This window comes from Anneissia japonica, unplaced genomic scaffold, assembly GCF_011630105.1.
Source record: "Anneissia japonica isolate Jap-2015-1 unplaced genomic scaffold, ASM1163010v1 scaffold6088_len71580_cov109, whole genome shotgun sequence".
In the NCBI taxonomy this organism is placed as follows: Eukaryota; Metazoa; Echinodermata; class Crinoidea; order Comatulida; family Comatulidae; genus Anneissia; species Anneissia japonica.
Window position 1 is genome coordinate 50,653 of NW_022698047.1, and position 13,684 is coordinate 64,336.

At 32.7% G+C, this 13,684-nt stretch overlaps 1 protein-coding gene across 1 annotated transcript; it reads left to right on the forward strand.

The window, feature by feature from the left end:
• Positions 1–685: 685 nt before the first annotated feature.
• LOC117102399 (baculoviral IAP repeat-containing protein 7-like) lies at positions 686–10,027 on the forward strand. Its single transcript, XM_033242655.1, has 6 exons — positions 686–824; positions 3,464–5,117; positions 5,544–5,749; positions 6,248–6,341; positions 6,808–7,179; positions 9,546–10,027. The coding sequence occupies exons 2-6, from the start codon at positions 3,920–3,922 to the stop codon at positions 9,749–9,751; spliced, it is 2,076 nt and encodes a 691-aa protein (XP_033098546.1). The 5' UTR covers positions 686–824; positions 3,464–3,919; the 3' UTR covers positions 9,752–10,027.
• Positions 10,028–13,684: the final 3,657 nt, after the last annotated feature.

A 13,684-nucleotide genomic window follows, 5' to 3' on the forward strand; every position in this document is an offset into this window, starting at 1 on the left:
TTCTTGGTAGAATCACACGTAGAGCAAGTAAGATTGCTTCAACAAATTTTTGTGATATTAAATATAAATATGAAATTGCTGTTTTAAATATGGTCACACGTATTCGATCCCAACCTTCCCATCCCCTTTTTCAAGAATATCAATTCCTTCCCTCATCACTTTGCCTTCGATCACATTACACCCGAACCAGCCGATTCAGTAAATCATTTATTCCTACTTCAGTTAAATTTTTTAATAATCAGGTGTCTAGGTAACTGTTAAATTCTTCTATTTTTGATATTCGATTTATTGTATATAGACTTTTTAATGTAATTTTTTGTAATAACAATATTTATCTTTCTAATTAATTCTTTTTGATATTCTGAATTTTAAATTTTCCCTTTTGTACATTGTATATTGAATTTGATATTTATCTATTTTGCATGTTTTTTGATATTACTCGAGCGTCATGACATTGCGAAGTGCCTGCTCTTGTTCGTATATCAAACTCGAGTCGAATCAATCCGAGACGACCCGAATGGAGTTTCATGCAAATGTTTCGTACGGGAAAAAAAATCGCGCACCGGGTAATAAAAAGAACATACAACCGTTAGTGGGCGTCCTACACAGGCATGACGCAAGACGTTTTTACGAACGGGACTTTGTTCTCTTGTTCTATTTATACTCTTTGATCATAATCAATATTAAAAGGGGATTCCCGGATTTTCATTTTTCATACTCTTTGATCGAAGCAATCGAAGATACTAGAAAACACAAGATAGAGTTCTCTGCAGACAAGAGGATTAATTGAAAGTATTTTATGAGTAGTAGAAGGCCCTACCTCGGTGAGATGAATTTATGTTGTGCCATAAAAATGTAATTTTTCTAGGCCTATAAAATCATTTCTTTGATTTGAAGTTCCGTGACTGGCTAGGCTAGGCTTAGACTACCTAAAAGCCTTGAGAGGTGTAGACTGTGATGTGTGTGCCTTCTGTTTCTGTGGTCTAGGCTAGATACAATAGGCCGGCCGGCCTAGGCTATAGTAAGGTGGGTTCACATCGAGCTATGGCGAGTCTACCGCAATCAGGGTAGACTCAAAAACTATATCCACTTTAAACAAAATTTAATTGAACACCTTAAAAACTAATCATCTTGATGTGTTATTTAAAAAAAAACATGAATAATTCATGTTTTTTTGTGTTGTTGGTCTGTATTTTAGGGGGAGGCTAATTATTAGCCACTAGTCAATCGACTATGTGGCTATCTTGCCTCCCCAGGTTTTGTACCGAATTTTCATATATAAATTAAAATATCATGTGGCTCATCACATGACATGATCTGGCTAAAATTTTCCATATGAACGCTTAATTATAATTATGTCTAGGCCTAATTGAAGGCAATATAACTGGACTACAGTTATCTAGATGTATTATATCGACCAGGGAATGACATGTTCCCTGTGTCGACTAACTTCTTAACCAGTGACAGTGACTGAGCAGGAAGTAGCTCAGCGGGAGAACAAAATCCATGGATAGACCATTCAAACTCCTGCTTGGTTATATGATGGTCACTGTGGAATGCTTATTTTATCATTCTATTTATCTGGCTCTATCAGACCAAATGTAAAAATATTGATTTTAATTACCGATAAATTAGCTTTCCACATGAATGAGTGTGATGATCAAAGACAAGAAAGATTTGTGAACATAGCACTAAAGAAATGAAAGGCCTTGTGAAGCGCATAATAATCAATTGGCTTTAATTTTGACTGGCTCATGTCGTTGACTACGATTTTGTGTTGAGTGTTATTTTCATTTGACTGGTTTGTAAAATAGATTTCGTTGACAACGAAAATTAACGTAAACCAGAGTGCATTATCAGTGTTAAGTTTATCCACATGACCAAAACAAACATGGCTGATTGGTCAGTTTAGCATTTGTTGACTTTGGCAGACAAAATCTGTCCGCTGGACCTTTTTTGACTTGGACCAATTTTAGCATGACAGGCTAACATAATTCAAAAACTGCATGAAAAATTTTTACGAAAAACCCATGCTGCCACAAGCTGAAGCAACCTTGATTACGCAGCGTGTATTGCGGTAGCTTTTGTTTTGTCGCGTTATAAATACCAGTTTTCTATTTTGTCTATTTGGTTGTCTTCGTTAAGTAGGATTTTACCACTGCGGAGGTGGGGTGGATTATTAAAGAACGACCAGTCGAATATGGACATTGTCAATGAACGACAGCCAAAAATATCCAAATGATTGACAGATGGTTTAGGCCTAGGCAATGTGACCACTGCTTGGGATTTTTTTTTTTTTTTTTTTTTTTTGCAACACATTGGATCTTCTGATTTTTTGTTAACTTTTCATTATAATGAGATTTTTGGAATGATATGGAATTTTTAAATTTTCTCTATCAAAAAGTGAACAGATAGGCTGCTAATGGCCTTATTATGATGCCATTGACAGTGGTGAATAAGGGTTGTTTATTTGTTCAAAATGACCCATTGGAAATTTAGTTTTTTTTCAATTCTTCTGATAAATTTTAAAGCCTGTTTTCCACTAGGCAAATTTATTTATGCGAATCAAACATACGTACGTTATTTTTATGTTATCATCTAGGCGTTCCCCAAATTACCAGCTGTTAAGTCTGTGGTTCTACAATGTGTAACAAAGAAGTAATAAATGCTAGAATGTTACCCCGATTTTGATAATAATAGTTGTCTGTAGTGCTCTCAGCAACACCCTGTGGGATGAGTATGTGACTCTTGCAGTGCATACATTAAAAAGCCATTTTTATCATTTTCAGAAAATAATAAGGTGCATTTTTAACCGTGTATCCTGCTTGCTTCAGTACGTAGGGTTGAATTTTAGCAAGAATATTGTACCTACAGAAGATGCCAAATCTTGCACTGTCTCATACTTTGCAAATGCTTTTCATTGTGTTTTAATTTTACAATTAGAAGTTCAATAAAATTCATCAAAAATACTTTACACTTACCAGCTTCCTGAAAAAGGAAGTTACAAAAATCAATGTGCTATGCTACTGGAATATTTTCTGTGTAATACAAATACAATAAGATCAAGACAATTGCCCTGTCATTTTTTTTATTTGTGATTTTAATTCATATAAGATATTAAAATAAACTCAAGTTCAAATTCACATTAATGAGATCTGCAACAAGATATTAAAAGTATCAATTAAAAGCAATAATAAAAAGATGATTTTTTAAAAGATTTTTAAAACCATCAGCACAATAGCTTGCTTTCCTGATTTCCATCAGTAGAGCATTCCAGAATTTAGGTTATAGTTTTTCTTGATACTTTATCATTTTCAGTATCTTAGTTTGCCATCCTCCACATGTCTTCTGAGTTACAAATCACTTGCCAATTTTGTTGATATTGGACAAGTAACATTCTGATTGACATAATTTATTATTTCATTGAATATTGACATAATACTGTTCTTTTATTATCCTACAGGAAATCGTTCTCCTTGGTTGTTGTTGATAAGTGTTTCTTGAGATAATCAACCTACTTGTGTGATATGTAACCAGCTCTAAAAAGAACAGTTCATCTTCCATATATTTTTTATTAAAGAACAATTTCAAGAACTGATAAATCCATGGTTTTTGCTGATAAGTATTTGTTCAGGAAATCAACAAAATTTGTGTTACATGTACATGTAACTTTTGTTTTCTTTTGTTGTGAAGAAAACAGCTCATTTTCCATATTTGGAATTCTGCAACTGATTACCCTGTGGGTGTTTTCAGATAGGGCAGATTCAATACTGAAAACCACCAGTGAGAGGAATCCTTATGCAATTGCAAAGCGTTTTGTATCATTGCTAACTGAGTGGACTCACCAAGGGTTTTAACTGATTACATTTTTTTTTAAATTCTACCAAAAAAAAAAAAGTGTACAGATTGATCAAACATTATGGCAGCAAAACCAATTCATACAAATGCATCAAGAGTACGTGAATTACTTAGTTATGTAAAGTCATTGGATGAATACTCACCACATGACATAAAAGATGGTGTTAGTGTTGATTTTTGTGAATCACAGACAATTGAAGGCACCACTGATAGTGTTGATGAAGTTGATTCCAGCCTTGCGTCATTGCATAGCACTGATGCAGTAGCAGCTACTTCAATGGCAACAGCTAATTGTTATTCAGATACATATCCCAATGGACGAAAAATCATAAAAGATGCCCATGGTACTAAATACGATATGTCATCTGAAGTTGATCGTCTGGCAACGTTTAAAAAATGGCCAAATGAATCGCCTATGAATCCAACTACACTCGCAAAAGCTGGATTTTTCTATGTTGGTTCTGATGACATGGTAAAATGCTTTTCCTGTAATGGTAAAATTAAAGACTGGGAATTTGGTGATTCAGCAATTGGAGAGCATAAAAGATTCTTTCCAAAGTGCAAGTTTGTTCAGGGAAGAGACCAGCAGAACCAGCCCTTACTGCTGAACCTTGTATCCTCAAAGGAAGTGAAGTCTACAGCAGAAGGAAAGTCATCAAAAAAGGATGAGATGTACAACCCAAAAAAAGATACATTGGTAATTGATAAAAGTAAAATTCCTGATAAATTGAAAAGTGAATACAGACGTCTGCTGACATTTCAAGACTGGCCACGTTCCAACCCTATGCAGCCTCGCGCATTGGCCAAAGCTGGTTTCTACTACACTCAGACAAGAGATGTAGTAAAATGTTTTGCTTGCAATGGAGAAATATCAAATTGGAAAGTTATTGATGTTCCTATGACACAACACACAATGCTGTTTCCAGAGTGTCCTTTTGTTCAGGGTGAGGATGTTGGCAATGAGAAACTGACCACAACAGATGTTATGAATGCCCAACATGCAGTGGTTTATCGGGAGCCCTCAACCAAACTTCCACCAGTCCAAAAAATTGAGTCAAAGAATAAAAGCCAGATATCACAGACGGCTAAAGTGACCGATCAGTGGTCATCCATTCCAAGTCATAGTTCACGAAGGCCCCTGACTAGAGCACAGCACCCTCAGTTTGGGAATGAAGCAGAAAGACTGAAAACTTTCAGATATTGGCCAAGCAGTGCACCTGAAGCAGCTCCTCTGGCAACAGCAGGATTCTTTCACACAGGTGAGTATTTGGTCTTTCGTTCATTTTTAATTATGTTATTGATGTTTGATGTAGTGAAAAACCACATTTTGTAATCAATTTAACATTGATTAAAAGCTGCTGAAAACTGATACACTCATCTGTCACCTCTTATGGCGAATGTGTTACCTTACAGGCTTTCACAGAAATAAATGCACAGGATTCAATTAATTATGATTGTGGCTGCTTGTGTAATCACAGCACTGAGAGAATTATACTGGTTTCTTTTAACCCAAAACAAATAAATATAATAAGAAGATAAAATAAAAACTTTAAATTTTTGTAATAAATTCTAATAAAATATTAGTTCTACCTAGAGTGTCTGTAGATTATTTCTACTCTACTACAGTAAAGTAATTTGAACAATAGCTAAATCAAACTGCTGTTTGGTTTTTTTTATTTGTATAGGAGAAAATGACAATGTAAAATGTTTTTACTGCAATGGTGGACTAAGAAATTGGGAGCCTTGTGATGATCCTTGGACAGAACATGCCAAGTGGTTTCCAAAATGTGATTGGTTGATTCAGCAACGTGGAGAACCTTTCGTTCAATATGTCATCGCCAATTTTCCTGTACAAAATCAGAACCTGCCTTTACAGCCACCTGCACCACCTGTAAGATATAGGATGTATACAGATGTATACAAAAAAAAAGAAAAAAAAAAGCACAAATAGATTTACAGTATTGTACAGTACTCTACCTAATTTTAGTATTGTTAAATTTAAATGATTGGAATATAATTTAAATTAAATGAGAAAATCTAAGGTAATAAATATTGTACCAATATATTTTTGAATCTTAATTGCAATTGTATTTTTAAAAATATTTTATTCTTTCAAACTGCTAATGCCTGTAACCATTTGGTACGGTTGGTCAGATTTCAACCTCATGACTTTTTCTCTATACAATGCAGTGCTCGCATCACTCCCAACATGAATACTTCAGTTTTCGTGGCTACGACCCTGCTGCAAAAAGGAAAATTGATATTAAAGATAATAAAATAAACAAAAACTTTAAAAATCTTGTTTATTGATCAGTTTAATTATATTTGTGCATTTCTTACAGTTAGACCATTTTTTTTTTTTGTTATTCATCTTTACTTTGGTATATAGATACCAAGCCCAGGATTTGATACTGTTCAAGGTACAGCTCGGCCATCTGTTAATCTCAATGCACAACCACCACTAACAACTACCAACCAAACAGGTAAACTTGTTTTGAAGATTGTTTTTGTCCACCCACATATTTGATACACCCTAGATTGGCTGGTATTATTCATTTTAAGGATAAACATAGTGAAAGACTGTAAATCAACATAAACTGAATTGTTTTTTATGTGTTGCATGGGTAGTATAAATGGGTAGTTAATAAATTACAATAATTTTAAATGAGGATACAATTTTTATATAACATTTTATAGCTTTGTAGATTTTATGGCCAAAAGCATTTTCTGGTATATAAATTTAAATTTACTGATAAAGATGGATGCAAAATTAAAAGCTTTTGGTAAATAAAAGTGTAAAATGCTGTTCATCTGTCAATAGTTTATTTAGACAACTTTATGTACCTTTATCGGTATACTTATTCTAATCTTAGTATTATTGAATTTTGAAGTACAGTAGTATACATTAGTAAAAATAAGAATTAAATTGTTTATTTTTATTCCTTTTAGCCATCAAAAAAAGAATGGAATCTCGAATTGTAAATTTCGTTATTGAAATGGGTTTTCCTCGGCGGAAAATAAAGAGAATTATCGAGGGACAAGTAAGCAGAAATGAAGATGAATTCAATACCATTCAGAGTCTTGTTGATGCATTACTTGCTGAGCCAGACGAACCTGGAGATTATGAGGAAGAACCACTTGAAAATGCTACTAGTAGCACAGACCCTAAAAGTAAAATGGCCGATGATGATGAAGCAAAAGCAGCAGCTAAAACTAAGATAATTGAATCATCAAATACTGTGACCGAAAAAATGGCGGCATTGAATGTAGGTGGCTCTACACCGCAACCTAAATCATCAGCGTCTTCAACATTAGAAGAAGGTATGTTAATTCATTTCAAATTTTTTGGTAGTTCGGTATTTTTCTTTGGTATTTATATTCTTCTATAGATAATAATTGATGGAGGGGGAGGGGGGCTACATAAACTCATCAGAATACGTACGTTGTAATAATTATGGTTCTCATAAAACATAATGTAAAAAATAGTGTTAATAAAAGTAAATAGATTAATGAATACGTAAAAGTAGTGTATTAATGAATGTATAATAATAAGCTATTTATGTAAATTGAAGTGTTTTTTTAAGTCTCTGGCAATGGCTATGTACTTGTAGAGCACATACAGTTTACTTTGCCTCTGTGTCTTATGTACTTAGGCCTTAAGTTGCCACCAGCATCAGGTTTTCTGAAAACTGGCATGATACGGTGATGTTCTTTAGCCAGCCAGCAAAATTGAACATTAGCACGTCATAATAATAATAATAATAATAATAATGTTATATTTATATATCGCATAATGCCGGAGCTTCTATGCGCTTCACATAAACAGAAAAAATAGAAAAAAAAACCCCCAAAAACTAAAACACGAAATAACCTAAAACTAACCAAGACCGCCAAGAAAGTGAAAAACGGCAATTTAAGGTGCAAGACCGGCCAGTACATTATTCACAGCATGCCATAATGGTGTGGTTATCTTGCTGCCTATGACAAAAACTAAAAAAAAAAACAAAAAAACATCAGGTTAAAAATTAGAGTGCACCAAAAAGGTGCGTCTTCAAAGCACACTTAAAGGAAGAAACTGTTGCAGAGGATCTAATATCGCAAGGTAGCGTGTTCCAAAGTTGTGCCGAAGCAACAGAGAACCTTTTATCACCATATGTAGATGTTGATGTTCTCAGAGTTTGCAGTCTGAATTGAGATGATGACCTAAGACTGCGAACTGAGTGGTGAGGGTTGACCAGTTGTGTAATGTCATGTAGGACTATACTAATTTGTAGTCAGAATATATGAAACTCTCATATTAGACATGACATTGTTGGAAAGAAAATGGTTGACTGACAAGACATTATGCTGTTTTTATGTTCTACCATGAAGGCAAGACCAGTACAATATGCACTTTTGTGGAATATCAAAAAATATATAACAACATTTGAAGTAGTAAATAATTAAAGTTACGCTATAGGCTACCTTCTCATATTTTATTGGAAGCATGTTTAAAGGTTTTTACTCAATTCATTTCATTTTTTTTTTTTATACTGTAGTCATTTTGGTTAATTAACAATACACTTATATTATAATGAAAACAAATAATCATTGAATAATGTAATATTATCTTTTTCATGATTAGGTAGAATGATAATAAGGTGCCTGTTTCTACTAATTTAGGCATGAGAAAGCAATTTAAATAATTATTGTTTAAATCCAATTATGATAAAAACAAAATATCAAATGTTCATTGCAACACTAACCTAATTGCTGCAAAGCAGCCAATTCGTATTCTTGACAACAATTTGACCTCTGAAAGGTCATTGTTTGTCAAAAAACAAGGGCCTAAGACGACTGAAAAGCGGAGTTTCCTTCTTTCGTTCTGCCGGGTAAAATCAATTACTTTAGGAGACATTTGTATACTAACGTACACGTACCAATGTCTGCATGTCGCGCTAGCCTTATCCTACTCTAGGCCTAGACTAGCTAGGATGGTATAAGCCTTGAAGGGACGAAGGTCCCAATGAAAAACAACGTCGCTCCTTGATAGCTAACATTGTCTATTTAACATCACAATAATTCATTATTAGACCTATAGTTGTTTTTTGAATTGTACTCCACAAATCTCAGCCGATACCTCGCACAACTCGTTAACGTCTCGTATCTATTGCCGTGACGTCATGGCTCGCTGGCTCACACTTGTGATGTCTCGCACTTGTGGTCAAATAACACGCTGGCTCGCACTTTGGCAACACTATTTGGCAGTCAACTCTCCCCTAGAAAACCCGCCCTTGGAAACTTGCCCCATAAAAAAATGTACACTTCCTAGACCATGCAGTCTTCAAAATAAAAATTGTAACCTTTGGTAATCAACTACATTTTCCACATATATAGAAATTTTTGAAAATTTATTTTAAAAAAACCTAAACCATAATTCACCACTATAGACACTTTTTGACAAAAATGAAAAATTACGACTTTGTTACCCAATGAGAAGTGTTCTAATATAGACAATGGGTCGTGTCTCATATTATTTGTTATATTCTTATTCATTATTTTCACTTGACTCGCATAAATAATTTTGTTCGAAGAACATTTATATGCAGTTGTACTTTGCAGCACTTCACTTGCAATTTGCAATTTCTAGTATAATATTGTTATTTCCTAATATTACATTTTATACATATATTGTGTATTTTTAATAGAAGCATCACTTCCTACTTCAATCCAAGATGAGCTGAGAGAACTTCGTGACAAGAGGACTTGCAAGATCTGTATGGACAACGAAATCAATGTATTGTTTACCCCATGTGGGCATTTGGTGGCTTGTGAACAGTGTGCACGCTCAATACAAATATGTCCTATTTGCAGAATACCTATAAAAACTTGCATCAAAACATACCTGTCTTGAGAATAATAATAAAGGCATCAGTGTCATTCCAGCTAAATCAGCCAGATTTTCCCCTGTGAACCTCCCCACTCCCCAATGGATTTTTATTTTTAAATTTCTAAAAATAAAACTTGGTATAAGAAAGTATAATACATACTCCAAGTATTGAAATACACACCATCATACTTGGAGTTTGTATTATACTTTCTTATCTGAGATTAATCAGTGGACCTTTCAGTTTTTGGAAATCTTGGTATGTCGAAAGAAAGAATAAAAAATTTCTTCTTCAATTTGTAAGTGGTTTTTAAGTTATGATCTTTTGAAATTTTGGTACCTTGACTTTTTTTTCATTCCTGTAATGGCACTTATAACTTTGTGCAGCTTTTAAGAAGCTCTATTTTCTGGAATAGCAAAGATAAAAGGTTGAACTTATTACATAAACTGATATTTGGCCCCTCTTTTTGAGGAAATATCATTCAAAATTTGGTAGTATATTTTATTAAAATGTTATGCCACCAAATATCCCTCGAAGCATTGTGTGAAAATAGATTTTCACTTTTTCAGAGGGCTGTATCTTATCAGTCTGTTATGTAAGGAAGCTAAAATTAAACATGTGATGAATATGCTCATACTACTATAACTTAGATTGCAAGGTAATTAGATCAATGGTGAAGGTATGATGGTGTATTAAAAATACCCCTTATTTCAACCAACCAGGTATTTAATATTAATTATGAAATTTATACCAGTTACAGATACACATTATCATTCGAAGTAGAAAGTTTAACCTTTGTTTCTCAACTCTTTACAGTGATGCAATGCAATGAGATTTTAAGATAAATATATCGGTAAATCATTTAAAAATAAATTGTAAAAAATAATAGAAATAAATACTCAGTAAAATAATAATATTATGCTTAATAATTTAAAGATGTATTGTCCCTTGCTAAATACCAAAAAAATCATAAAAATATTTTTTGAAATTAACTTGCCCATTTTGAAGTAACATAAAAATTATCAACTTGAACATAGAAATTAGTGTATTTAAAAAATGTCTACCCATCAGTTTACAGCGAAAAATGATAGAAACACTTCCAGTCACTGGAAGTGTTTTATTATCTTTATTAAAATTTTTTGGTTTAAAAATCAGGGTACACATTTTTTAAATTCAATCATTTTATGCACAAGTTAATAATTTGTATGCTATTGCAATATGAGCAAGTTTATTTCAAAATTATTTTTTATGATTTTTTGACGTTAGGAAGGGAAAATATATCTTTAATAGTGATAAAATATTTCAATAATAATTGCAATAATGAATAATTCTGACTATTGTTAATTATTTTTTTTTAAATTATTAAATTGTAAATAAAAATTGTTATACTTATACCTGAATAAATAAATACAAATTAGGTGTGAACCGATTTCTTTTTAAAATACACTTTTTTGTATCACTTCTTTTTTATAAGATTTTCATGTATCCTGGAAATCAGGTCAAAGTTCAAATCATTTGTGATTTCCTAATAAAAGTATTAAAAACACTAATTTACAAAAGATAATAACAATTTAACATGTTGCCAGTATCAAGTATACTTGTCCCACAGGGGGTATTGCTGAGGGCGCTAGGGATGACTAGACTCGTCAAAACTGGCTTATCATTCTAGCATTTATTACTTCATTATTCTACATTGTAGAACCACAGACTTAACAGCTGATAGTTCGGGGAAGATACACCTAGACGATAACATACAAATAACGTATGTATGTTTGTTGTGTTAAATTGCCGGCAGTACACTCGATTGCACGAGTGGGGGGAGGGGCCCTTCTGAAAATATATCAACCCATCCAAAAAGCAGACAAGGAAACTCGCACTTGGCAGAGGTAATAAAACGTACTGTTCCCTTGACGACGACAAGTTTACTCGTCCCCTAATATTGTTCTGCCAATTTATCAGATACATCATTTTGATATGTGACTTGATAAAATTTCATAAAAGTATATTTGTACATGTATACTTAATTTGGCACACAGGACAGAACCTAAAAAATGTCTGGCAGTCAACGTCTTAATCACAATTTGAACATTTTTTTCCTACAACCAATAGAAAAAAATGTTTAAATTGTGATTAGATTATTATCTTTTTTAAATAAGTGTTTTTAATACATTATAACAAATAAGAAGTAGTTAATTCAATTTTGTACATATAATTATAAGGTATTTTGTAATAGAATTAGTGTAATTTTATTTTTTATATCAATATTAAAATCATTATATTAATTATAACTATCAAGAATCCAAATTTGCACATAATCATTTTTATAGAATATCATAGTTTTATTTATATTTGTATAGTTATCTATTGTGCAATTTAAGTAACCTTTTCTTCAGTACAGTACTGTATTGGTAAATTGTTTTATGGATTTTGTGCTTTTGTCTTTGTTATTAAAATTTGTAAATGTATATTATTCCAGTACAGCTGTTTTATGTTAATAGACAATAAAGAATTATTGAGATTGAGATTATTTGTGATTTAAACTTAGACCTGATATTCACAATACATGAAAATCAGATAAAGAGTCTATTTTTAAAGGAGTTAAGAAAGTTTGAACTTTTACTGCGATGTTGATATGTGTATCTGTAACTGGTATAAATTTTATAAAATAGTATTAAGTGTCCACAGGGTCATCCGGTCAGTCAAAGTAGGCAGTATTTTTAGGGTCCGGCGTCTTGCAACCATGTTCGGGACCCCATCATACCTTCATTATCACTCTAATTACCTTGCAAAATTACACGTATGTAGTAGTATGAGTGTATTCATCACATGTTTAATTTTAGCTTCCTTACTTAACAGACTGATAAGATACAGCCCTCCAAAAAAAGCGAATCTATTTTCACACAATGCTTCAGGGGATTATTGGGGGCATATAACATCTTAAAAATAATATGCTACCCAATTTTGAATGATATTTTCTGAAAGAGGGACAAAATATCAGTCTATGTAGCAATTTACAACTTATTTATCTTGGTTATTCCAGAAGATACAGCTTCTTAAAAACCATGTTAAGTTATAGGTGCCATTACCGGAATAAATAAGAAAACATAAAAAAATAATTAAGAAAACAGATATTGATATTTTACAGGATTGATCCCTGAATTGTTTTGAATTACAATTTTAATTTAAGCAGCAAAGAAAAAGTCTTCTTATACGTGATTCACACAAAATAGAATATTACTTTGGAGGTATGCTTGTGGTAAATGTTACTCAGACTTAGATAAATTTACCTTAATACTGTACCATTTAGGCCAATTTAGGCAGTAAAGATACATGCAAAGTGAATGTAAGCTGTGCCCTGTGAATATGTGCACAGATTTTGCTAAATATTTTGCGAAGTGTCTACAGGCTTGCAATGTATGTTTTCTAAACATTGATATTAAACACTACGCATGTATATCTCATACAGATTTGGATTCACATAGATGCAATTTAGTGGACACATGAGACGAGTGTGTTTTTTCTAGTGTAAATTGAATATTAATCAACTTCCATGCCTAACTTCTATTTCACCCGATCTTTCAATGCTTTTTTAGAGGGAAATGTTTATTTCTATGTTAGTAAATAGAAAGAGAAACTTTTTAGGTAGAGGCAAGAACCCATTCCTGATTATTGGGAAACTCAATTCTAAAAAAAGTGTTTTGTTTTTTTTAAGGTAATAATGTTTAATACCACTTAGGTTGTGATAAGATAAGCAGTGAAGGTTTAAGCAGTGTTCACACCTAATTGCATTTAAAAGCATTTCATTTACTGTAGATGTAAGAACTTATTTCTGATTAACGTGTAGCTCAATGCTGATTTCTAGATTAGTAATAGTAAATGAAGGAAATCTTACTCAAGTGTGGCTTAGCAAAAATGCATGGGTACATTGTCCCCATGCAGACATAGATACAAGCTTCACC